The 24901-nt window shown below is 39.8% G+C and overlaps 3 protein-coding genes across 3 annotated transcripts in view; 1 reads left to right on the top strand and 2 right to left on the bottom strand.

Annotated features, from left to right (window-relative positions):
* Window positions 1-1025, bottom strand: part of GAN (gigaxonin) — a 28437-nt gene extending 27412 nt beyond the window's left edge. Inside the window, exon 1 of the mRNA XM_030458048.1 lies at window positions 703-1025. Coding sequence (XP_030313908.1) covers window positions 703-869 — 167 coding nt within the window. The 5' untranslated portion in view covers window positions 870-1025. The remainder of the gene's footprint in view (window positions 1-702) is intronic.
* On the top strand, window positions 868-6250 carry LOC115598956. Its single transcript, XM_030458014.1, has 4 exons — window positions 868-1009; window positions 1109-1197; window positions 3372-3428; window positions 5368-6250. The coding sequence occupies exons 1-4, from the start codon at window positions 868-870 to the stop codon at window positions 5809-5811; spliced, it is 732 nt and encodes a 243-aa protein (XP_030313874.1). The 3' UTR covers window positions 5812-6250.
* On the bottom strand, window positions 5149-19399 carry BCO1 (beta-carotene oxygenase 1). Its single transcript, XM_008491645.2, has 11 exons — window positions 19229-19399; window positions 16956-17084; window positions 15658-15787; window positions 14128-14275; window positions 13102-13249; window positions 12146-12366; window positions 11035-11292; window positions 9775-9877; window positions 8860-8954; window positions 7620-7731; window positions 5149-6913 (listed from the first exon to the last, which is right to left on the bottom strand). Exons 1-11 carry the CDS (start codon window positions 19290-19292, stop codon window positions 6741-6743), a joined length of 1581 nt encoding a protein of 526 aa, XP_008489867.1. The 5' UTR covers window positions 19293-19399; the 3' UTR covers window positions 5149-6740.
* Between the last annotated feature and the right edge of the window lie 5502 nt (window positions 19400-24901).

Here is a 24901-nt window from a genome sequence, read left to right as displayed (position 1 = left end):
GTTATGTTCCTAGAGTATGTACAAGCACAGGAGAACCAGAGCTGGAAAAACAAAACAGGATATTCCTTTTTTTTTTTTTTTTTTAACTTAAAAGCTGATGTACTTCAGAATCCATAACCACCCCTGGTGCTGTCTTGCTTAATGACATCGAGAAGAAAAAATAAACGACCCTGAAGTGCTGGCTGGGTGCAGCTGATGGTCCCGAACCCCAGCAGCTTCCCCGTGGTGCCCCTTGGCCGAGCATCTCCCTCTCAAGCCTCACAACTTCATTTTATGCTGAGTCGCTTGTTTAGGCCGGGCACTTGGAAGCGTTTGAGTAGCCTGGGACCTTATTTCCCTCTCCCAGCGAGCTAAGGAGCCTTCCACTCCTGAGAAAAGCAGCAGAGAAGCAGCGCGGCTCCTCCGGGAAGGGGGTGAGGGCCGAGCCGCTGCCTCCCCGGGGCGCTGAGGTAAACTCTGGGGCGGCCGCGCTCCTCCGGGGAGGACAGGACAGGACCGAACAGAACAGAACAGGACTGGACCGGACAGAACAGGATCGGCCCCCGGTCTCCCCCGACCCCTTCGTCCTCAGAGGCCGCCGATCCCGCTCCTTACGTAACCGGAACGGCCCCGCAGCGTTCCCCGCTCCCCCCGTGAGGGGCTGCGGGCCGGGACCCGTCCCCGGCGGCTACCCCGGGAGGCTGGGGGCATCCCCGGCAGTACCTGATGTATGGGCTGGCGGCTGCCAGGATGTTCTTCTGCACCGGGATCTCCTTCCCCTCCAGCACCAGGTGCGCGTCACAGAACCGGCTCTCCTCACGGAAAGAGCTGAGGGCCCGCAGCAGCCGCGCCGGGTGCTGAGGGTCCGACACAGCGCTCGGCCCCGACATGCTGCCGGGCCTCGCCGAGCCGAGCCGAACGGTGCCGAGTGGAGTCGAGTCGAGTGGAACCGAGTCGAGTCGGGTCGAAACGAGCCGAGCCGAAATGAACCGAACCGAACCGCGCCGCGCCGGGCCGGCCGCCTCAATCAGTGCCCTCACACCATGGCTGCCAGCCCGCCGCTGACATCATCTCCCTGCGCCGCCCCGCCCGGCCGCCGGCCTCCCCCTGCGGGGCGGGAGCGGGGGAGGCCCGGGCAGTCCGGGTACCGCGGGCGGACTGAGTCACCGGAGCGGACCGAACCGGACCGGACTGGCTGCCCAGTGCCCGCAGGCTCAGGGAAGGGAAGGGAAGGGCAGGGCAGGGCAGGGTAGGGCAGGGCAGGGCAGGGCAGGGCGGCGGGGGTGTCTGCTGTGGCTGCGGGTCGGGGAGCCTGAACTCAGCATCGCCTGGGAAATTACAGTTTCCACTCCACCACCACCTCTTGGCCTCTAAAATGTGGCTAAAAATAGCTTTTTGTTTGTTTTTCTTTTCTCCCCTCTCTCATGGGCTGGAGGTGAAAATGATAGGCGTTATCATGAGAAAAAATTAAAGGATGAGAGTGGAAAAGAGCAGGACCCGTTTTGGTAACATTTACACAGCTGCCAGGCAAAAAAAGGCAAAAGATAATTTCCTTTGGGAGTGTTCGCAAGGTTCTAGGCCATATATTTAATATATATTTACCGTGCTTGGTTGCTGACACGATTCCATCAACTGCTGCTTGCTTGGGTAGCATCCTGTCTGGCACTCCAACCCAGACTTGGATTTCTAAAGCTGTGGAACACCCACCAGAGACCCTGTTCTGTTTCCCCATTTGCAGAGGGCCTGATGGAGTCAAGCTGTGGTGGGCCACGTGCTTTTGTTATTTGTGTTCCTTTAAATCCCTGATGTGGAAAATACCACTCTTTGAAATGTGGACAAGTTAAAATTTTCTTCTGTGATGCAGCCTCATGCAGCTTGGTGGGATCTCCAAATCGTTTTTACCTCTGGGAAGAAAAAATCAGTCTGGAAATGTCCCCATATGAAAGGGAAAGGACTGACAATGGTGTCCTTGCCCAGCCAGGCATAATTTTGGTTTTTTCTCCAGGTGGAGGTTTCAGAGGGACATCTGCACATGCAGCCAAACCATGGCAAAAGTTCCTGCTTGTGTCCCATTTCAGTGTTTCCAGTTCAGCCCCTGCTCAGTGTTTTCTGACCCAAAAGGGGTCACAGAAAGGAATAACTGTGCTCCAGGTTTGCTGTGCAGCTTTGAACAGAAATTTTAGCAGCAGTTGTTCCACATCCTGGTGGATGGAAAGGTCTAACAACATAACAATCTGCATGAAACACCAGCAGCATCACTAATTTTTATAACATACTCATTTAAAAAATATTAGAAGGCCACTTCTTCTGGCTTGGGTGTAATTATCCAGAATGTCAAGGATAGCATTAGGAAGGGCACAAGAGATCCAGAGGCCACATCCCCAACTCCCTTTGAGGTTAATGAAAGCACAGAGCACCCTGCATCTTCCAGGCTTGTTATTAATACTTTGGTAATTGCATACCCAAAGAAACGGTGGTTTAAATTGTTGCAAAAGGTGTCACCGAGTGGCCTGGTTATTTAAAAAGAAAAACACCTGTTTGTTTCTCTGCCTCCTGCAGAGATTGTTGGGTAGGAAAACACAGTTGCATTTCTGGTTTTTAACTCCTCACAGTAAACAGTGTTTCTGCTTCCTCCTGCTTCAGATGTGGGGCAATGGGAGAAGGCGTAACAGATAATATCCACTTCCAGAGAACAATTAATTAGTATGCTTTGTGAGTTGTTCCATTTTATGAAACCCATTGATATAAAAAACAAAAACAAAAACAAAACACCACCCACCAAAAAAATAAAACACCAAACCACTCTTCCAGCTAGAGGAGTAAAATCTTTTGAAGTAATTGTATGCAGGCATACCCATAGCTTCATTCTCTTGCTCAACTGTTTTTTTCCTTGAATTTCTTCCTTGAATCCTTACTATTTTTGTTTGCAGTTACTAAATCTAATTATTTCTAAGCCATTCCAAAACTCCATTAGTTTCAGTGGGTAAATTTACGACTTAAATTGGTGCAAAAGAAGAAACAAACCCTTGTCCTTCAAGATTTCATTCATAGCAAAAATTCAAGCTAAATAACAGACCCATTGCCATGTTCTGTGTTACCACAAAAAACCAAAACAAACAAACAAAAAAAAACCAACAAAAAAACCAACCAACCAAAAAAACCCAACACCATAAACCCTGCAGCCACTTTGCAGAGTGTATCTGCATTCCCCTGTGCTGTGGTCAGCCTAGAAATCATATGGTGTATGACCAGGGTAAATGTTTCATCAGGTTACTATTGCAACTGCTAATAAGAATAATAATAGTAATTCTTGAACAAATTTGTGATCAGCCATATGATTTCATTTACTGGGATTGGCAAATCCATGTTTACATCCCTGTTTTTCTCTTCAGGTTGACTACAAACTTGATGTTAATCAAATCCTGTGTAATGCTGATGCAGTGAATGAGGTATTCTTTGTTTAAAAATTATACCCAAGTTCTTATAACTTATTTTCTTATGTTCTACATGAACATAAATAACACATTGGCTTTCTTTGACTGCAGATTGTTTTTGTGATGCATATTCCTCTATTGTGTCATCTCTGCCAGCAAGAATTAGCTCCTCAGAAGTCAGGTAACTCCTGTATCCAAACTCATGATCATCAAAAAACGTAACAATGAGTTCTGTAGAGGAAATCCCAGAGACTCTTAAAAGGAGATCTATAGTAGTGGGTAGATTTTTGATCCATTGCTACCATGTAATTCCAGAAATATTTGTGGAGACTTGTTAAAACCAAACATTTTCAGACTAAAAGAAACAACTACACAGCTGGTGTCTTTTGCCAACATCAGAATTCAATCTTCCATTCCAGTACTGTTTCCATAATAGTTATGAAAATGGAACTCACTCTTTTTTAGAAGATAAAGTTCTCTTAAACAGTAGTAGTAATGTGCCTTGAAAACACTAAAGATGCCTATTTCTGCAGACACTCCTTACAGAAGTGTTTGTTTCCATTTTATGGAACATATCAACATTTCAATGCCCAAAACTGTGTGTTCTAACTCTATAATATGACCACAGTGATTTTTTTTTTTTTTTTAACATTAAAAATAGCCTATATATTCTTTATACTTACAAACTGCAAAGGCTTAAGCAGAGAAAGGGAAGTATGGTTGTTATAAAGCAAACAGGATGATGATGGTTCAGTTCCTGCTCTGCTATAAACATCTTACACAATCACAAGAAGTCACCAAAGACCAGATTCTCATGGGATGGGGAGACTGTGACAATGAGATCATCTCCTTCCCTACCTGCACAACACAGTTAGCAGCAGGGACACTGGGAGAGGGCAAATATAAGGAGTGAGAGATACCTGAGTACTGTGGAGATACAAACAGATCAGATGCAGAGCTAAACTGCATGGATGTACACCTCGTTTTCTCCACCTGTAAGGATGCATCCAACAAGAAAGGTACATGCAACAGGAAAATACAATTCAAAGAAAAGCTCTCACTTAAGGAAAAAACAATTCCCCAAATCAGAAAGCAGAAATACATTCGGAGGATTAGGAAATGCCATTCCTACAACAAAACCCAACCAGGGCGTACTTGGCATTTGAACTCTGTGTTGAAACATTTCTTTTTAGCTGTGCCTGTGACTGAGAGCTGTGCATTTTTATTAGGAAGCATCTGTTCTAGGCAATGATAAACCCATGTCAGCAGGTGGATGCTCCTAAGCAGAAAATAAAGGAACTGCTTAGCAATAGCAACAATTGCCTGTCTTTTCAGCTACTGTATAGTTCAGATGAGGTCTAAATTAGATCTTTCACTCTGCACATGTGTCTGAGTTCTGCTAGAAATGTGCTGCTCTCCTTCATATATATACTGTTACTAACAGTATATATATGTGCTAGCAATGTTAATAAATACATTTTGGGGATCTTTTACACAGTGTAATCATCTAATTACATGAAATGCCATCTCAGGTATTCTGCTCAAGGAGAACCAATTTGAATACAAGGTGCTTGTGGTGGGTTGAGCCTGGCAGGACACCAGGTGTCCACCAAACTCACTCCATCACTCCCTCCTCAGCTGGACAGGTGAGAGAAAATAGGATGAAAGGCTGGTGGAATAACATGACAGGAAGAGATCACTCACCAATTACTGTCATGGGCAAAACAGACTCAACTTGAGGGAAAAAATTAATTTAATTTATCACCAGTCAGATCAGAGCAGGATAATGAGAAATAAAATCTTAAAAACACCGTCCAGCCACCCCTCCCTTCTTCTCAGGCTGAACTTCACTCCTGATTTCTCTGCCTCTTCCCCAACAGCAGCACAGGGGGAGGGGAAATTCAGTTTGTGGTCAGTTCATCACACAATGTCTCTGCTGTGCCTTCTTCCTCAGGGGGAGGACTCCTCACACTCTTCCCCTGCTCCAGGAAGGAGTTCCTGCTGCAGGACACAGTCCTCCCTGAACTTCTTCAGTGTCAGTCCCTCCCACAGGCCACAGCTCTTCACAAACAGCTCCAGTGTGAGTCCTTTCCACCCCTTCCACAGAGTTCAGTCCTTCAGGAGCAGACTTCTCCAGCATAGGATCCCTATGGGGTCAAAAGTCCTCCAATCAAACCTGCTCCAGCATGGGCTGCTCTCTCCATGGCTCCACAGGTCCTGCCAGAAGCCTGCTAGAGCACAAGCTTCCCACAGGGCCACAACCTCCTTTGGGCATCCACCTGCTCCAGCCTGGGAACCTCCATGGGCTGCAGAAGGACAGCCTGCCTCACCATGGTCTTCATCACAAGCTGCAGGGGGATCTGCAGGGGAACCTCCTCTCCTTCTTCAGGGACCTTGATGTCTGCAGAATTTTCTCTCCCATTTATTCTCACCCCCCTGTCTGGCTGCAGTTGCCATTGTGCAGTGGCCTTGTCCCCTTCTTAAAAATGTCATCACTGGCTTGGCCTTGGCCAGCAGCAGGTCTGTCTCAGAGTCAGATGGAATTTGCTCTGTTGAACACAGCAGAAGCTTCTAGCAATTTCTCACAGAAGAGAAATTTTAGCCCTTTAGCCCTTCCACCACCACAACCTTGACAGGCAAACCCAGTTCAGTAGTTAGGACTAAACAGCACTGAAGTATAACTGAATGCTACATAAACCCATATATTCTATTTCAAGTTACTTGGGTTTGTTAACATAAAAGGAAAAAATACACATTATTAGTAAAGCAGGGTTTCTTAAGTTCTAAATTGGAAAGTTGTAGCACCTCAGTGTAATACTTTGGTTATGGTTGAGTTTAAGAAATCAAGCACCAAGACAATGCATTGCCATGAATTATTAGAATCAGAGCAGATAGTTTAACATGAAGTTTCTGGCAGGAGGCAACTTTCATAATGAGCTGCAGTCTTGAAATTGTCCATGAAAGTTACATGACCTGCAGTCATTGGTGACTCATGCCATGCATCACCCTATAAATACAGTACTTCCTTTGCTCAGAAAGCTATATTCTACTGTAAAAAAACATTTCTTGATGCCTTTGTCTCCTATTCCCTGCCCCCTGAGTTGTATACAACATTAGCACTTAATACTGATCATTCCTCTGTTTTAAGTTATGTACCAGTTGTGCATAAATTATTTGTAATAAAAATAATTGCCATCTCTTAAAAGAATTACATATAGTTATTCAAGAGATATTTACTGATTTTTTTGTCATAACTTGTTCCTGAATTATATTATCCCACATCTATCAGAAGGTTGTCTCAGCCTGCATAATAGGATGAAAAGCATTTTATTCAGTCTCAGTCTTCAAATCTTTCTCTGGTATAAATATTCCATGTAAGTCCATATGCAGTTCCACATCTACTGTGGCTCGGCCCAATTCTTTAAATGTTTTAGCATCCAAGACAAGTAGGAAGGGTGCTTGCTTCGGATCAGACATCACCACACAGGTCAGAACAATGCCTGTGACATACAAATGGAGAATTAGAAGCACATATTAGTTACACCAAACAGAAAAGTTAATGCTGTCAGAATTTTATGAGACAAACCTGAAGTGATTACTCAATCCAGAAGTCTACTGGGAGTGCTAAAGAACTAATGATTGCATCTCTCCTGTGCATTTTTATTTTTCTTCTGCCTTTAGTTCATTGGGAAGGAAAAAACCCACACAACACTGAAATGTGTGCCTGGCCATTTTGGGACTCATCCTTTCAGCTATTTGCAATGAGGCACCTGAGAGTAGAACAGGATTGAGATAAGAGGGATCCTTGCAGTGCCGTTTCATGTTCTCATCTGTAACAGATGAGTGTATTTAACTGTCTGTAAACCTTGACTGTATTTAAAACAGGTATTGCATAGATTTTCTGGGTCTGACTTCCCACACCTTCAGCTGCTCCAAAGTATTGATACACTGAGCTCTGAGTGACTCTGCAAAGTCCAAAGCATTGGTTTTATTGTCTATGGCTACCTTGGGACATTACACAAGCTAATTTTGCTCTGTTGTTCCTTTGGTTTTTTTGCCTTCAGGAGTAAAATGTCTGGTGCTAATTTTAATTTCAAGTGCAAGCATCAACCCAGCTTTCTTGTTACGACTAAGAACAATTAAACTTGTAAGATTTAATCCAAAACTCATGTAACCCCAGCTTTCAGAATGTTGTCACTATTTTACCATCATCCTCTTCTTTTGCATCAGGGCTGGGAACAAAAACAGGCTCAGATGGCCAGCAGTGGTCTTCTCCCCAGTGCAGTATTTCCTTTGTGTGGACATTGAATTTAGCAATCTAAATGATTGTGTGAACAGAAAAGAAAAATGTCAGTGACCCAGACAGTGGTTTATACCAAACACACAACATGAGCTAACTGCCAGCATGGGGGGCCAATGCTAAGAGTTAAGAAGCAACAAAGCATGTGTCACCACAAGAAGGATACACCTGGAAAATAATTAAACTTTGAGAGTCATAGTTAGTGGCTGCAGAATCACACACAATGTTATTTTAATTTTGTTTCATTAGAATGCAATTGCACCTTTCATTTATGGGCTTTAAGTGTTCTACAGATACTAACAGATCAGAGAACCTTCACTATAGAAGATGCCCTCATTATACAGAGCACGAGCCCAAACCCCAGAACATTTAAGTGCCTTTTGCCAAATCCCTGTGATGCTGTAGTAGTAAAGCAGGAAACAGAATTTAAGCCTCCTGCTTTCTTATCCTGTGAATTATTTTCCTTTTATTGTGATCTCAATATTTCTCAAGGCCTGCTATTATTAAGTAGGCTATATATGCCAGTACAAAGGCTATTTATTAGTAGTGATCTCTAAAGACTAAGGCAATGGTATTTACTGAAGGAACAGAGTAGAGGTTTTCATCTCATTAATGGGTCAAGTGCCTGACCAAACCAATCACCAGTGGGGATGCACAGCATTTCCCCTTCAGTTCTATTAAGGCCTTTTCTCTAACCATACAGATGCAGTTGTAGTCTTGTCTCTTTTGACCTTTAGTCAAAAAATTATGTTTCCACAAAAATGAAGCTGTAAAAACTACTTGAAGAAGAACTGGAAAAATTCTCCCTTCTAACCAAGGTGACAACAATTTTGTTGGCAGACTCTACCTAAGGGTTATACATGGTTGTTGTTGTGCCTACATTCATTAAAGAGCAACTGTTGTGAAAAAAGAAATAATCTAACAGCATTTTTTATTAGATTTATGTCAAGCAGGATTATCTGCACTAGAAATCACAAACTTGCAGATTAGAGCTACTGTCATCTGTGCTGCAATAAATTTTCTTGCATCACGCAGAAATCCAGCTTTATTTTGTAATCAGTTGTGGTAATTATGTACAAGAACCAACAGTGAACACAGTTTGCATTCTATAAATACAGTTTCTGACTTGGTAAATGTTAATCATACCTTTGTAGGAACTGGACTCCACTGAACTCCTGTTGCATAGACATACGTGTATTTCTTGCCATTGTAGCCATAGTTGATGCGAGGCAGTTCTATCCCTGGGTAAAATAAAGTTCAAGACTTAGGAACAAGAGAAGAAAAATAACTCCAATGTCCATTTCCATATGCCTGTCCTCAGGAAGTTTTGTCCTGTGAAAAACCTTGACTGTATTTAAAAGAGGTATTGCATAGATTTTCTGTGTCTGGATTTCTAAAAAGCTGAAGGTGGATATTAACAGAACATAATTAAGCCAGATGTGCTGGTTCAGAAATTACAACTCTTCATTCTTGCAGATTCATTATTTTAGAGCTTATGGGGTTGTTTTCTTGTTTGGTTGGTTTTTCCTTTCTTCATAAATACATGAGATGTGAACATCTGATATGCAAATGGAGGCTACTGTTCTAACAAATTACTTTTGCTATAGGTAAAAATATACTTTACATATTCCTGTTACTATCCCCTGCAAAAAAGAGTTGAAAAATCCACTTTCAAAGGCAATCATTATAAAATACAGCAATAACTGAAGTTAATTTTTATAACAAATCTATTTAACTAAAACTACTCTTGTAACAGGTAGATTTGCAAACCATATTAATAGTTATAAGATCAGACCTGGGATCCTATATTGATACAAAACTGTTGTAACTTCAGACATGGAAAGGATTTAATTCTTGGCAAATACGTATCTGAGATGTTCAGGTTCATATTATTGGTTAGAACTAAATAAGAGAAAGATGTTGCCAATATCTACATTAAGCATGTTCATTAAAAAGTTCCACTTGGCTATATAAAATGTTTACATATATGAATAGTTATTAAGCATTTTACATGTGTGTTTAAGAACATATTTGAGATTTTGTATAATAGATATGTCTTACCTTGACATAGTATTTCTGGCTGGCAATAGATGCTGCCATCTTTCTCTTTTACAGCAGTTGCAGTAGTTTGAATGGTGACTAAATTAGAACCTACTTCTGCATCCTGAAAAAGATGTATGCTGAGAAAGTAAGGTGCTCCTAAGAATATGCTTCTAATTTAGATCTTTCACCTGGTTTGATATTCATGTAGAGAAATTAGGGATTAAACATATAATCCAGCTTCAAGACCATTCTTATGGTGTTTATCTTAGAGCATTAGATTCTGGCATTTGATTAAAAATCTTGTTATACTCAGAGGATTTTAATATATCATAGTGTAATCATTTTGTATCACACTGAGCCTTTAGAAAGCCTTAGATAAACATGGCTGTGTTCCAGGAGCACAATCAATTAATTACATAGTTTGTGAACTTAATTAATGAAGATGGGTTTCAAGGAGTTAGGTATCACAGTCACCAAGCTCTGGTTTTTTGCACCTGCTATAAATCAAGTGCAAAAATATGTGTTATGCACTCTTGGTTCTTGAGAATCTTAATTCTGAAGACTGCAGGGTATTTTGGGTGGCTGGTGTGATCCAACACATCCTTTGACATTGCTGCATAACTCTTTTTGAGAGATGAACAAAGCAGCAAGATTCTAAAATGTAGAAATAAAAATTATTATCCATTCCAAATCTATCAGGCAGAAACTTGCCCAAGCTGCTGGGCAGTTGCAGTCCCTGCAAACAATGATGGGAAATTATGTTTTTCATTAAACTGAAAGAAAAAAAATCTTTCCTATTCATGGTAAATCTCATACTTGAATGAAATCTTCTAAATTTAATAAAACCATTGCAACAGTAGGAAGTGTTCATAAATGATATGTAGTCTTCCAGTACAGTGGAAGAAGCAGATTTTGCAAGAACTCAGGCATGCCCTTCCAGTCATCAGTAAAGCTGATATATCTGCTTATATTTGATAGCATTTTACAAGTAATCTTATGGATAAGGAAATTACACATGGTCAGTAGCCCTGTATCAGAATCTAGACCCATGTAAACGGGAGGTCCAGCTCTTCACTGCCATTTCCCACAATCATACACACACAAAGAGAACCCCAAACTCCTGCACACTTTGTGAATATATTAAAGAATCAAAAATTTGCACATAAGGGCTGACAACTATCACTTCACATGGATGTGACACTTCAACTACCATTCGCATGGATGTATTTATTTAAAATTACTGACCAAAGGATAGATTAAAAAGCCATTTCTTTCTACCTTGTCATACTGCAGAGGAACAACAAATCGTTTGCTGGTTGGCACAGAGGTAAACTTGTTGGTCTCCTCAAAGTCTTCCTTGAGGTTTTTTAAATAGAACATGTCATATAAGCTATTGTCAGTATAGGCAATAATATCAAAAACAATGTGGCCATCCTCTTCATAAGCATTTATATGGTGAAAAAGCACCATGGCATCTGTATAAAACTTGGTGGATACTTCCTTTTTAGTCTTCTTGTCTATAAAGTGAAACCAAGTCTGGAAGATAGAAAACATTATTTAGAATAGCTAATGATCAGCAAATAGTTACTTATGAAACTGTTTTCTAAAAGTAGCCATCAGCTTCCTAGTGTATTGTCTGTTTCTACTGAAACATATTAAGAATTCAGGATTTGCTGCTGGGGGACAAAAGGTTCCAAACTGAGTACCAAATGTGCAGAAGTAAAATGAAGTAAAATGGAAGTGCTTTAAACTCATTTTACTGTTGCAAATTTCTATTTGGTTTAGGCTGAGGATCAAAGTTCTCTGGTAAAACCTGGAAAATCCCCTGTTCTATTTTTAAATTAAATAAATCTGCCTTAGTCCAGAGTCCCTATAGTGCTCTAGGTTGGTGCCCTCTAGCCCAGCATCCCCAGAGCACATGGAAATAAGATCCTCAGAAAGAAGTTTTTTTTTCATCAGTTGGCACAGTAAGAGACCCTCCTTTTTTTGGATGCAGCTTTTCTACCACTCTGTCTCCCCTATCTGCTGGAGCTGATCTAGAGCAGATCTCACCCACAAGATACAGTATTTTGTTTGGACCAGAAGCAACTGTGTGTGTCTGAGATGCCAGCAAGGTTTTGAATTTCTCTGCTGGCACACAGTTTTTCTCACAGTGACAAATTATCTTCTTTCTCAAGCACCTCAGCATCAGATATTTAGTTATGAAATTTCTGGAGATGGGAGGGAATACGAAAAAGAAAATACAACTTCTAAAAAAATGTGCAACATGAAAGTTAGGAGTTGAAGAAAAATGAGGGATTACTGAAAGTAATGAGTAAGTTGAAAAGCAGAAGAGTGAGGAAGAGGTCACTGGTCTTGCTGACTCCATTGCTCAGTGTTACAAAAATACCTTATCTTCCTTATGATAAGAAAGGCAGGAAGCCCAGTTCACACCTCGCATGTAAGCAGTTGCCATTTTGACAATATCCAGTTTGAATGGCTGCTCTATGAAGATAATGTAATTTTCTGTGATTCCAAAGCTGTGGTAGTAGCTTGGGTGGAGCAGAGAGCGAGAAGGGATGGAGCATACCACTTCCATATGCTTAAAACAAGTTTTCTTCTTTTCTGTTTCTGAACACAAATGATAAAAAAAATAATTATATTTACAATAAGTTCCAATCCAATCTTGTGCTTGGATTTCTCCCATGGATTTAGTAGGAAAGAACAGGCTCCTCTCAGTTTTATTTCATTTTCCTGATAAGAAAGTGGCTTGTTTCCTCTTGCAGAATCAACACAGAAGTTTGCATCTGACTGAAGCAGCACAGTAATATCAGTGTTGGATCCTTTTAGACAAATACCTCTTGGCATTTGATTCTGCTGGTTATTGTCTTCAGTGTATTAGGTATTACTTGGTATTATGCTTTCCTGTGATCACAGTTACCAGCATTTTAACAGCATCTTTACTTATGAAGAATATTAAATTTTACAACTTCAAATTATATATACTGCCCTTTAGATAAAATTGTTTCTGTTCATCCTCCCTCAACACATCACAATCCAGGGAATGCATATTCTCCTAAAAGTGCCAGTTCCCTCTAGTCATATACAAAGTAGAATTCTAAAGCAAATCCCTACAAAAGCAATGTTCTTCATAGAACCTGTTCATACAGTATTCAGGGTCAATATTTTAATAGGTTCCAACATGTCCAGACAGGCTAAGCAGGCAACATTAAGTTCACACAAAGTTAAAATTAAGAAAATGAATGCCATTGGTTTCTAAAGGAGCTGTATCACCACCCCTTAGCCTCAGAAGTAAAGAAATAGCTAGTAAGTTTCAAGAAAATACTGATAAAAGACTTGTCATACCTGGCACAGAGGGAGGAATCTTAAATAATATATATTTTGTCTTCCCTTTATCAACTATTGAAGTACCCATGTTGAGAATATTTCCAGCACTGTCATAGTGGGGGTGAGAAGTTGCCACATTTACAGCTACGTATTTGTTGTAGTCAACCTGGAAAATGATACAATAGGAGATTTTAGAGATATGGAAGAGAACTAAAATGTATCTCAGCTAACATCACAAATCCACTAGCAGTTTAGCACTGGCAGCCTGTTAATGGTACTTTCTCCTCAAAAGGCCTTCAAATTTGAACAATTAAGCCAACTGAGTTATGCAGGTATTCAGATTATTTCCTAATTAAAATCTTAAACAAGTTAAAGAATCTGAATTGCATTCATTCACCTCTCCCTTGCAGTCACACAACATAATGGGATGATTACCTAAAGAAGCTGCTTTGCAAATGCTCATTTCTTCCTCACAACAGTTTATTTAATAGTACTGAGTCTAGCAATCTCCTGAAGCAAAAAAGTTTCTATTTGATTTAAAGCTTGGAAATTGTACTCAAGTTGTACTGCATGCTAGAAAAAACTCATTGCATAATCAACATGTCAAGATTTCATTTTAATAATTAAGTAATATCTTGCATAAGATCCTTGAAAAGTAGTCATATAACTGACCTACTGAATTGCTGATTATGTAAATCACTTGACAAGTACAGATGCATAATAATGGAAATAATCCAAAATAATTATGTCACAAGCACGATACATGGGATTATCCCTGCAGTCCTGCTAAATTATGTATAAGAGAAATTGCCCAAAGACCACTTTTCCCCAAACCACCTGGGCTTTAATTGTGAACTCCTGAGTTCTCAAAAGATGTGGTATCTTCACTGTTTCATTTTACCTTTATTTCAAAAGTATGGAATAGCAGAAGAAAAGTGACTTCTCAGTTTTGTGTCCTGCACATGTTAAGGGATCCTTACAAGTCAGCCTGAAGCTGTAACCATTAGCAGATAAGGAACCAAGATAACAGATAATTATTTATACCTTCTCCAGTGTCTCCAGTGTCTGTGGATTAATTTTCCTGATGAAGTTAGTCTCACTGGTAGCATAAAAGTCATCTCCAGTTTTCATGATGTTGATCAGGCAGTTGTCTGTGAACTCAGGAATGGTGTGAGACAGATAGGTGAATGCCCTGTATAGAGGGAAATGTTGTATAGGTTGATCAGAGCAGCAGGAGCTGTATTGGCTCTCACCCCAGGGCAGTGTGGGCTGTGCCCAGCAGCATGGGCATGGAGCTGGGTCTGTCTCTCCACTGCTGTGCCCTCTTCTGCCAGCTCCTACAGTGCCTCAGGGGAAAGGGTGGAAAAGCAGGGATGGGCCATTTCAATTCCCTGGGGCTGGGCAAGGATTAAGGACAGGCACAGAACTCTTCCTGTACACAAATGGATATCCAGGTCCAGTCCTCCTGTAAGGTGTTATCAGGATGGACTCAATACACTCTCCCAGGTGTACCTGTGAAAATTTGGCCTAATAGTTTCTGCCCAAAAGCTGGTAGGTTTTCCAGTATAACTAGATGGATTCATTTACTCCCTGATGGAATAATTTTGTTCCTGATGCTATCCCATATCCCAATTATGATTTCAAAGAGGATACAATGTCACATAGGGGCTTGGCGTTTTTCCTGATTAGTGTAGGATTTTATTATGCTCACTTGAAGCCAAGACAAAGTTGCTCATATCCCCTTCAAATTTAAAATGCCTGTGTTACCTTATTACTGCTGGAAGAGGGAAGAAAAGCATCTGATCTCAGGGTAACAGCTTACAACATATCAATTATTTTGTAGTAACTATCCATGCATGTGCTCTTACCAAATACTGAATTGAAGGTCATTAGAGAGAGTGCAGTCAAGAAGAGGTGGGTGAGCTACTTGCATTTGTCAGGGAATATTGACAGATAGTTTTACAAGAGAGGTGATGACATGATGGCTTACAGCTTGCCTATCACCCTTCCTAACAGCATGAGAGCAGCTATTGCAGTGATTCCAAGTGGTTCTTTTTTTGAGCATCAGATTAGCTCAGGCCTATGGGTGCAGGCCCCCAAAGCACTGCATGAGAACTGAGAAACAATTCAAATTTTCATTCATTTTTTTCTTGTAAAAGGGTCTTTAATTCAGAAGTTTTTCTGTTGTTTTGTTTTTTCAAGTTATTAATGCTTTTCTTTTTTGTTCACTAAACTTCACATTAATCCCTTCTCAGTTATTAATCTTTTTCTTTCTTGCTGCAAAACTCTTGAAAACCAAAATATTTTGGTGGGTTTTTTTCAAAATTTCAACAAAATCTACTTGCAATAGTAAATAAAACAGCCAACACTGCTGATGGAATGAATTTAAAATATTTAACTTAGAATAGCCCCTAGACAGTACACTGCTGGGTATATCTCTTGGCCTTTTTGTTATTTATCAACTGTAAATGTACACAAATTTTCTATTTGTAAATATACAAGGGTAAAAAGAAAGATAAGTGTGCTGCAGAGAGATGTATATAGAAGAATCTTCTTGGGAAAAGCATTGCTTACTTGGAAAATATGTTTTTGCATGGATCTGGGTAAGCCATGGTTCCAAACTCAGACACCACGATTCGGTTTGCTTCTATATTGCAGTTGTAGGTGTCACTCCGGAGATACTTACTTCTGTAGTAAACTTCACCTGAAAAAAGCCAAACAGGTTTTGGAATGCTTTTGGAAGGCTTTTTCAGCTCTCTAAGGAAGGCAAGACTGTTCCTGTGGCTGTTGAGGTTGGTAACAATTTGCCCAACTTCCTGGAGTCCCAACACATTAAACTCTTCCAGTAATCCAAAACAATTATTGGCAATATTTAGTTATGAGAGAGTAAAGAAATTGCTGAAAGCAACCAATGTCTATTCTAAACATATTAATGGACCACTACACTGGAACCAGCAAGGTTCTGCTTGCCTTAGGTAAGTAAAATATATCTGCAATTGAAAAAAAATGGTCATTTCTTTATAGGTTATTTTATCAAGGACATAGATCTGGACAGGCAAGGAGATCCTGCAGTTGCATTAAATGCCTCCAATCACAGAAATGAAAACTAAAAAGTAAACATGACAAGAGTAAAACCCAGCTCTTTTACAGATACATTCTGTTTTTATCAAGAATCTAGGTGTAAAACATCCTGCCTCACACTGTAAAATAGCTGACATGATAAAAAAATGCTTTAAATGAACACAAAACATGAAATTGTTTTGCACAGAGCTGCCTGTTTTCCCTCCATAAAGATGACAAGTAGGAGGACTGCTTGTAGAGGTGTCAAGTACACCTCAGTGAGGTTTGCTATGTGAACTGACACACTGGCCCATTTTCTCTCCTGGCTCCTGTCATAGCTGCAACCAGATCCCCAGAGGGGAATTTAGTCTTCCCTGAAACTAGGTTGTTCATCCACAACAGAAAAACCTCCAGATGTTACAGAATTTTTGGCTGATCCAGTTTGAAAAAACTCTTTTTTTCCCCTCTGGGTGGATGGCAAACATTGCCCTGCAGTACTTGCTCAGAGCTGGCTGCAGGCTGTTCCATAGTGCAGACAACATTGAACTTGGGCATTCTGGAAAAAAGGACAACATAATCCATCTCTGATAAAGGCCCTGCAGAGATAGCCCTGCTGCTGCTGTGGAGAGGGAGCTGTGAATTTATGTCTGGAGAGACATTCTCCAAAACCTTTACCACCCCCACCCCACTGCAGATAAAACCTGCAGCATTCTAACACTAATAAACCTCTAACCAGAATGAGCATCATAAGGCATCAAGATTTATGTTGTTCTGCTTTTTTTTTTTTTTAAATCTGATGTACAACAACTTACCATTTTTAAATGTAAAGCTATGCAGCAGGGCCAAGCCATCAAACCAGTGGTTATACTTAGTGTCCCCTATGGTGTGCATCCCTGGGCCATTTCGGAGCAGTATCCCTTGCAACCAAGTGGGCAACTGACCTGAAAACCAAAAGGAAATAGCAGTATCCAAACATTTAGGTGAGGGGCAAGTGACCTGATTATTTTTCTTTGGCCACAGGCTTCATATAGGCAGACAGACTATGGGTGTAAGTCATGCTTTGTAATAGGATATCATTATGTTGGAGTTTGGGTTAACTAAAGTATGATCTGCTCAAAAAGTGGCATTAGTAATATTCTGCATGTAGAGTGTTGTCTGAGGTAACTGTAAGAAGATGGGATTGCTGGAATGTAATTTTCTAATTATCAGAAAGTAAATAAAGTTTGACCTTTTTTCACTCAGATTTTAAAGGGATACATTTAAACACTTCTACTCATGCCAGGAAAAGCTGGAGCTTATCAGAAGTATATATATATATATTACAGGTTGTATGACTTGCATTGGCCTTCAGTACATCAATTTAAACTTGAGGCAAAATTAATTCTAGTAAAAATTTTATTAATCACATTACACAGCATCATGTAGTGTCATTTTGGGAGTGCTTTTGTGACAGTAGCCAGAATACTGGTGTTTTAAACACAAATAAAGGGTAGGAATATTATACTGAAAATATGTAAGTAATGGTGAGGTTTGAATGAGAAATATTCCTCATCAAATCCTTGCAAGAAATACATCACCTACCTACCATTTGACATGCCGAAAAACAATAATTCAGTGTAATTCTTGGCATAATTCTAGCATGAAAAGCATGAAGAAAACTGTCATTTTGTGAGATTTTTCAGGTGAAAATTCATCTTGAGGGGGAATTCAAAATTTCTATAAATCATGATAGGTACCAATCAGTATCCTGGGAAAAACAATCTGGACCTTGTATTTTTTTTTGCTTCATACTTTGACCTGAAGTGGAAATAATGATACTTTTCTGATCCAAAGGGTGATAAAAAGTGACACAGTAAAATCTCCAAATATTTGGAAGTTTATAAACTATCACAGCAACAGAGTGTCACACAGTCACACAGCTGTACAGTGTTTAGGAGAGCATGGGTTAAATCAGGGCTGATGTTAGAAGTATGAGGTCATATTTATAGTGTACATATTGAGTAACAAGGAACCAAAATACTAGCAGAGCTCAGGGCCAGCAAAATGTTTAAAGAGGTCAAGTTTGTCTTTAGTTTTCATAACTGGTAAATACTGAAACATCATCAACAACAAAGGGATGGGTTTTGTACATCATTTTATTTACTGAAATATGCTGTCTTCCTTCAAACAAACCAATCCTTAACACAGATCAGGTCTGATAAGTGGTTTGTTTCCAAACAACTTCAATTGTTTCACTGATTATTTTATCTTGAACAAGAAAATATTGCAAGGAATAAAACCACCACGAATTATAACAAAGCACTTTATCTGACTTGAAACATCTTTTCCAGTTCAGCCACCAAGCTAAACAACAAAGTCAGGCGAGTTTTAAAGGTCATCTTTTTAAGTGTTGAACTTGGGGAGTGACTTGAAAATTGGTTTTAGATTCTTACCAGTTTTTGGACTACATATTAAAAATAAGACAGCATGTATTTACAACTGCAGCAAACCTCTCCTATAACTGTAGCAACAAAACCCTTCTGTAAGAAAGAAGGAAAGAAAAAAAGCAGAAAAAATAACAGCTTGATCAAGTGTTTATCCCTAGAGAGCCACTTGAAACTGTTTCACTGAAGGATACTTCGCAGGTTTTACTGAATTAAATTCTGAATCCTGGTTTCTGTACACTGTGGCATCCATTACTGCTGCTTTTCTACTCAGAAATGCTATTGTTGAAGACTCAATTTCATCGGCTCTTTCCAGGAGAGAAAGAAGAGTGTGAGCAGACAGCGGGAGGTGAAGGGTAGGTTTACAAAGAGAAACCGAAAGCCTGAGCAGAGCCATGGGGGAGGGGGTGTCACCAGATTAAATCCCGAGACTTCAGTGAATCCTGTTCAAACAGACTTTTTTGAAAAGTACACAGAAATGCCCATTAAGTGAGGAAAATCCCACAGTCGGGGCACAAATGTTATCTGAGCTGAGTCCTTTAACCAAAACTCACTGCACAGCTCTCGCTTTCCCCTTTTCACTGAACAAGTGTTTCAGTGCTGACGTCTTTGAAAACCCCGAGGAAAAATGCAGTTATTGGAAGAGATTTTCTTTCACTTACCTCGCACCTCAGCTTTTATGGGCTCTGGATGTTCTTCTTTATTTCTACCAAATATCGTATCCATCTCTCAGACACCCAACAGCTTCTGTGTCCTCTCCCCAGCTGCTCCTGCAGTGGTCCCCTCCTTTCTGGGCTCAGAACAGCTCTTTCCTGTTACATATAAAGATAAGGTCAAAGTGCAATGGGAGCTGGTGGCTTATAGATTGACAATTTATAATAGCTGGTCGTTAATCCCCAGCACATACACTACAGTTCTTGCATATTCTCGTTAGAATTAACCCTTTCACTGATTCAAGGAAGTAAGAAAAATGCAACTCGCCTGTTTGCTCCTCTGAGCCTGCCTGAGGCTGCCAGGAATTCTCAGGAGTCATGGAGAATGAAACTGGAACATCACCTTCAGCATTTCAGACAGAATCTTAGACACTGCATAGGAAGGGAAAGAAAAATAAGAGAATTCTCTACTCATTCTTCTGAATTTGTTTTTTTGGGAGAGAAACATTTCAGAGCAGAGTGTATTCCTTTTTTTTTTTTTTTTAATTCTATGACATTTGGCTATTAAATTAATTAGAAATATTTTCTCACTGAACAGTCATGTGCTGTATTCTTTTGTATACAAGCTGTTCCACAGTGACCTGAGAGGCACACCTCTGAATCAAACATCTCTTCACAATCACTATAACATATGCGACCTGAATCCACTCCACAGAAACGTGGCAGAAACCATTAAAAATAAGGAGGATTTTCATGCTTTTGTTTCTAGATAAGGTACTTAACTGAGTTCAGTGTTGTTAATTTTAAAATCCTCTGGGAGAAGAATTATTTCAATATAAAGCATGTGATTGCAGAGCAAATCATAGGCTCCACTGAACATGAAGGATGAAAAGATTCTTTGCACAGTTATATATTATGCAATTTCATAGAAGGTTACCTTATATTCAAATTTTTTTAGCTGAGTGACCATTGTTCCCAAATTGTTTTAACATCACTTTTTAAGACTGACTGATCTTTTATAAATATACATATTTATTCAAACCACAATTTGGGCTACACTTGACTGTTCTGACACACTTGTTGTACACATACATTCCTCCTCTCTTCCTAACCTGTTGTGGGATGGCCTATCTTCACATCAGGATTTCAGCAAGCCAGCCTGCCTTTCTCTCTGTTTGGAAGCACTGACAGAAACAGGTGATAACCAAATAAAAAACTAGGTTAAAGAAGAAAACATCTGGGCTTTGTTGGAATCAGCAGTAGTGATAAAGAAACAGCAGGACTGAATCAGGAGGCTGTAGGAGATGAAGGGTATGAAAATGCATTCACAGATACATGTGGATAAGCATGGGCAGAGACTTTATGTGTCAGACAGCTATAGATTTATCCCATCTAACTTTATTGCCACTAAGCCATGGGGACAGCTTCTCTCTCTGTGCTGTTCTGCTTTGCTGTGGTCTGTTCTCTTCTGTGCATCTGTATCCATTTCCATGGCCAGAACTCATAACTTCAGTTCTAATTGTCTGGCCTGTGGGTGCTGTAATCTGTAGCAGAACTAATAAGATTTCCCCAGAGCAAGCAAGCAATAAAAAAGATTAATTCAAGCCACTTTTGCCCTCCTTCACCACGCTGTTCATCTAGTTTAAGGTTCAGACAAGATGAGATAATAAACCTTGTTAAAAGTTGCTTGAATGGAAGAACAAGGAGCTGCAGATATCCAAGAACTTTGGTAATCAGCCTGATTGTGTTTTGGTAGCTAATTTCAGGTGTCTGTGCCTGGAAGTCCTGTCCTGTATTTTGTTCAACTTAAATAAAGAGGTCTTGCCAAGTTCATTTTTCCTGTTTGTCAGTAAAAAACACCTCATTTTCCAGTAAAACACACTTTTTTGTTGTTGTTTTGATCATGCTAATGACAGATAAGCATTTTAGTAAGGTATGGAGAGATTAATTTTCTTGCTAAGTGTAATTTGCTCCTTTTTTCCATTGAACAAGAGAAATATCCAAGTGTTGATTTACACTTATAATATCCAATTATCAGTGGAAATAGATGTGGATTAAGTGATTTTTCTGACTTTATTATTTCACATTATTTCCTTTCCCTTTATGGAAAAGACACATTAGATGGGAGAGAGTGGAAAAGGTATAGAACTCCATGTTCTAGAGGACATAGAGGAAATACAACCAGTCTCCCAGTAAGAAATACTAAAAACACAATCCTTAACAGAATTGGTCCAATTATAGCCTCTCCTAATCCTTGGCCTGATTTACACTGCCCAGTTGCAGAATCCTTCAAATACAGCATTTCTCCCCAGAGTTTAACACATTATTGAAGTTACCAGTGCCCTGCCACAAGGCTGCCAAGTTTTCTTTGCATTCATTTCTGCTTTAAACAATTGTGGTGAAGGGTACAAGCTGTTTCCTTTTGGGTTCTTTTTGCTTTCACTTCCCTCCAGTTTTTGAGTGCCTTGAGCTTCTCTCCCAAACCTAAAAATTGCCATGAAGACATCTCTGGAGCAAAGCATTACCCTGTCCAGCACTGGTCTGGTTCTACCCTGTGACCATGCAAGGCTGGGGATGACATTTAGGTAATTAGGGTTGATCAAAACAAGACTTCCCAAGGCAGGGAGCTGGTTAACTAGATTGCTATTATAACAATAATGCCATTGCCATGTGTCTACCTTTGTACTTTTGGTTCACTTACACAAGAAGTAAATTATTGCCTTATGAATAAGATACTAATATCTTATTCATACCAATATTATTCCCCTTATCTTTATACTGAAATCTAAGGACTTAATTTAATCTCAACCTTTCTGTTATAAAATTAGACTTCTAATTAAAGCCCATTAACAAAGGTCTGATTACCTGAATACAACTTTAAACCGTACAAAGAACTTTCTGTTATCAATTCTTATCTACTATTACCAAATAAAGACTCCAGTAGTAAAACAGAAACAAACTCAGGAGCTGTTCTTGCTGAAGTCACACCAGTTGGTATCTCAGTGCACCAGAGTTTTGATCAAAAATAGTTGATTAGTAGTTTTTTGATAAAAAACAGTTTTGATCAAATATAATTTGATCAATATTGCTTGGATCAAAGTAACTATTTTTGTGAGACTTTAATTATCTTGATGAAGCTTTAATTTTTTGTGAAATTTCGGTGAGATTTCACTTTTTTGTACTAAACAAAACAACTGTTTTCTTTTACTACAGTCATCTTTTTAATAAATATCACCAGAAATACTGATTTGATCATTTAAATCAAAATATAATATAACTTAGTATTAAAATTCTTCAAGTGCTGAGGCACAGAAGTGCTGGCTCACCCCTACTAATATCCAACCTGACTGAGCCTACTCATCTCAGTGCCCAGACCTTTAAGCACTGGAGATTCAAACAAGTGAAAAGTCAGAGCATCCACATAAACTTTTATAACCTTACCTGCACCTTTCACCATCCAAGATTATTTACATGTTTTAATATTTAGCATGTTCTGCAGTTCAGTAATGTGTTTGCAAGTGTGCTGAATGACAACACAAAGCTTGGCATTAACTTCCATGACTGGAGGTGTAGAAATGGTGTTAAAAACATTTCCTGTGACAGAAGTTAGTGCTGCTACACATTGTCCTATCTTCTAGCCTAATGTACATCTCTGAGAGAACATAAAAGAAAACCTAAAAGGAACTGTTTTCTGGTTTTAGTCAGGTGGCATCTGGGAGTAGAGTGCTTCACACAAAGCAATGCTCCTGAGTGGAGAGGCTGCTGGACTTCCAGTCCTCCCATGATGGGGATTGGGAAGCCAACCTCTTTTGTAAGGTGTTGGCAATCTATGGATGAGAGACATTACTAATGAAAACAACTTGGAACACATTTTTCTTTCTGATTTCATGTCCTGTGAGCTCAGAAATAGATCATAACAAGGAGGAGAAAAATGTAAGAGAAAATGAAATAAAACAAACAAGAGGTGGAAGCTACACTGCCTTAGAAATCTGGTATCCTATGTTTAAGGAAATTTGGAGTGACTGCAGAGAAACCAGTGGAGTTGTGATGGCTGTAGATTCAGATCCAAGCCATTTTTTTTTTAATTTTTTTTTTGCCTCTCTGTGTGGTAGGGAAAGTTCAGTCCATTTGTACCTGCCAGTTAATGTTTGACCCAAAGATGATACCTTTAGTCCTTAGAACAGTTCTCTTTTTAAGATATTAAGGTAAAGGCACATCAAAATTGTGCCATGTAGTCAGTTGTGATCACAAGAACACATGAGGTGTCAGCAGATGCTTCAGATAGCTCTGCCACAGTCTATGTGAATTCTGGGCTAACTTAACCAGTAATAACCTAGCTTGATTAATGTTTTTATGGGGCACACCTATCTTCTTCTCCCTAATAGTCAAATTCCTGCTGTAGAAGGCAATAAAACACAGGAATTAGCTGGGAAAGAGGGAGGTATTGAGGCATCTACTGATGGAAGGTGAAGAAAGTCAACCTACCAGCCCAAAGGCAATACGAGATGCTTCCAAAGGGACAATTCCTTGGAAAAGATCCTCAGGGACTTATCCAGGCAACAGCTGTGCCAGAAGGTAACTTTACACATTGTATAATGAGAAATCATGTCCAACCCAGCAACTCCTGAATGTAGTCCTACTTATCTTTCTCCTGACCCCATCATGCCAGGCATGACTGTCTAATTTAATTACTGCAGCCTGTAAAGATAAGAATTGTTTTCCCTGTTTTTCTAAACAAGATAACATCAAAATTGCAACTTGGCAAGGCTCACTGGTAAGTTCACTGTGTTGCCACATGGAAAATTAAACAGTAGAGCAACAACAAAACCAAACCCTTTTCAGGCAGCAGATAACTGGGTCTCACTATCAGGACAAACAGGAGAGCAGCAAGGAAGGAAGCATGACTGTGAGCCTCCTCCTTAAACTAATTGGCAGGTGAACTTTCTTTAAAGTGGAGAGATGGAAGATGTAGGTGTACTTAGGAGATTTTCTCCATCACAATCTGCTTAACACTCAGTAGTTCTACGTCTCTGGATAATAATGAAACAGATCTTTTCAAGAGGCCATTCTGCACATTGCATGTATGTGACATACTAAGATGCACTGCTCACAATCTTGTCTCAAGTTAATGATACCTAAAAATGACCTCTTTTCTACCTCAAAGTCAAAGTAATATAAATAATTTTTCCATTTATATGATTATTCAATTCACAGAACAGAGATGTATTTCTATACCTGATAAAATCTTTACATTTCATCCTGTAATATTCAGGAATGTAAAGATGGTAATATGCTTCTATAGAGAATAATTTTACTTGCTCTTCCTCAAGGCAAATGAACAACAGCCAAAATGAACAGGGGTGTGATTTATTCCTCCCCACTGGCACCTCTTCACTTCCTTAACTCTTCAAATCTAGTACTTTCTGGCCTCTATTAATAACTGTCAGGCTGTTCTGCTGAGCTGCAATGCCCTTCTGAATCACAGGATGTTCCTAGGCTGCTGTGATGCAGCTGGAGGGTCCACTAGGGTGCAAATCACAAGCACTCTGAAGTCAGTGCTGGCACTGCACCCGTCCTCCTTGTGCACCCAGGTCTCCAATTTCTCTAAGTGAAATTCAGGAACTGATTTTTCTCAGGTCACCAAGGTTCAGAACTAGAAGTCTTATAAACAAATGTGTTCCA

The sequence above is a fragment of the Calypte anna genome, chromosome 11 (assembly GCF_003957555.1).
Source record: "Calypte anna isolate BGI_N300 chromosome 11, bCalAnn1_v1.p, whole genome shotgun sequence".
Taxonomy (NCBI): domain Eukaryota; kingdom Metazoa; phylum Chordata; class Aves; order Apodiformes; family Trochilidae; genus Calypte; species Calypte anna.
Note: the sequence above shows the minus strand (reverse complement) of the source record. Positions and strands in the feature narration are given on the sequence as shown.

What these genes read in the sequence shown, in the direction of transcription:
- LOC115598956 (XM_030458014.1), top strand. Translation starts at nt 868, where the DNA reads ATGCTGCCGGGCCTCGCCGAGCCGAGCCGAACGGTGCCGAGTGGAGTC. An exon ending in CCCAGTGCCCGCAGGCTCAG is followed by an intron (nt 1,198 to 3,371) that starts GGAAGGGAAGGG and finishes TTTTCTCTTCAG; the next exon opens with GTTGACTACAAACTTGATGT. An exon ending in ATGCTGATGCAGTGAATGAG is followed by an intron (nt 3,429 to 5,367) that starts GTATTCTTTGTT and finishes CTTCTTCCTCAG; the next exon opens with GGGGAGGACTCCTCACACTC.
- BCO1 (XM_008491645.2), bottom strand. Translation starts at nt 19,292, where the DNA reads ATGGATACGATATTTGGTAGAAATAAAGAAGAACATCCAGAGCCCATA. An exon ending in TAGCTTTACATTTAAAAATG is followed by an intron (nt 15,788 to 16,955) that starts GTAAGTTGTTGT and finishes GGCTTTTTTCAG; the next exon opens with GTGAAGTTTACTACAGAAGT. An exon ending in GGAGTCCAGTTCCTACAAAG is followed by an intron (nt 7,732 to 8,859) that starts GTATGATTAACA and finishes ACAATCATTTAG; the next exon opens with ATTGCTAAATTCAATGTCCA.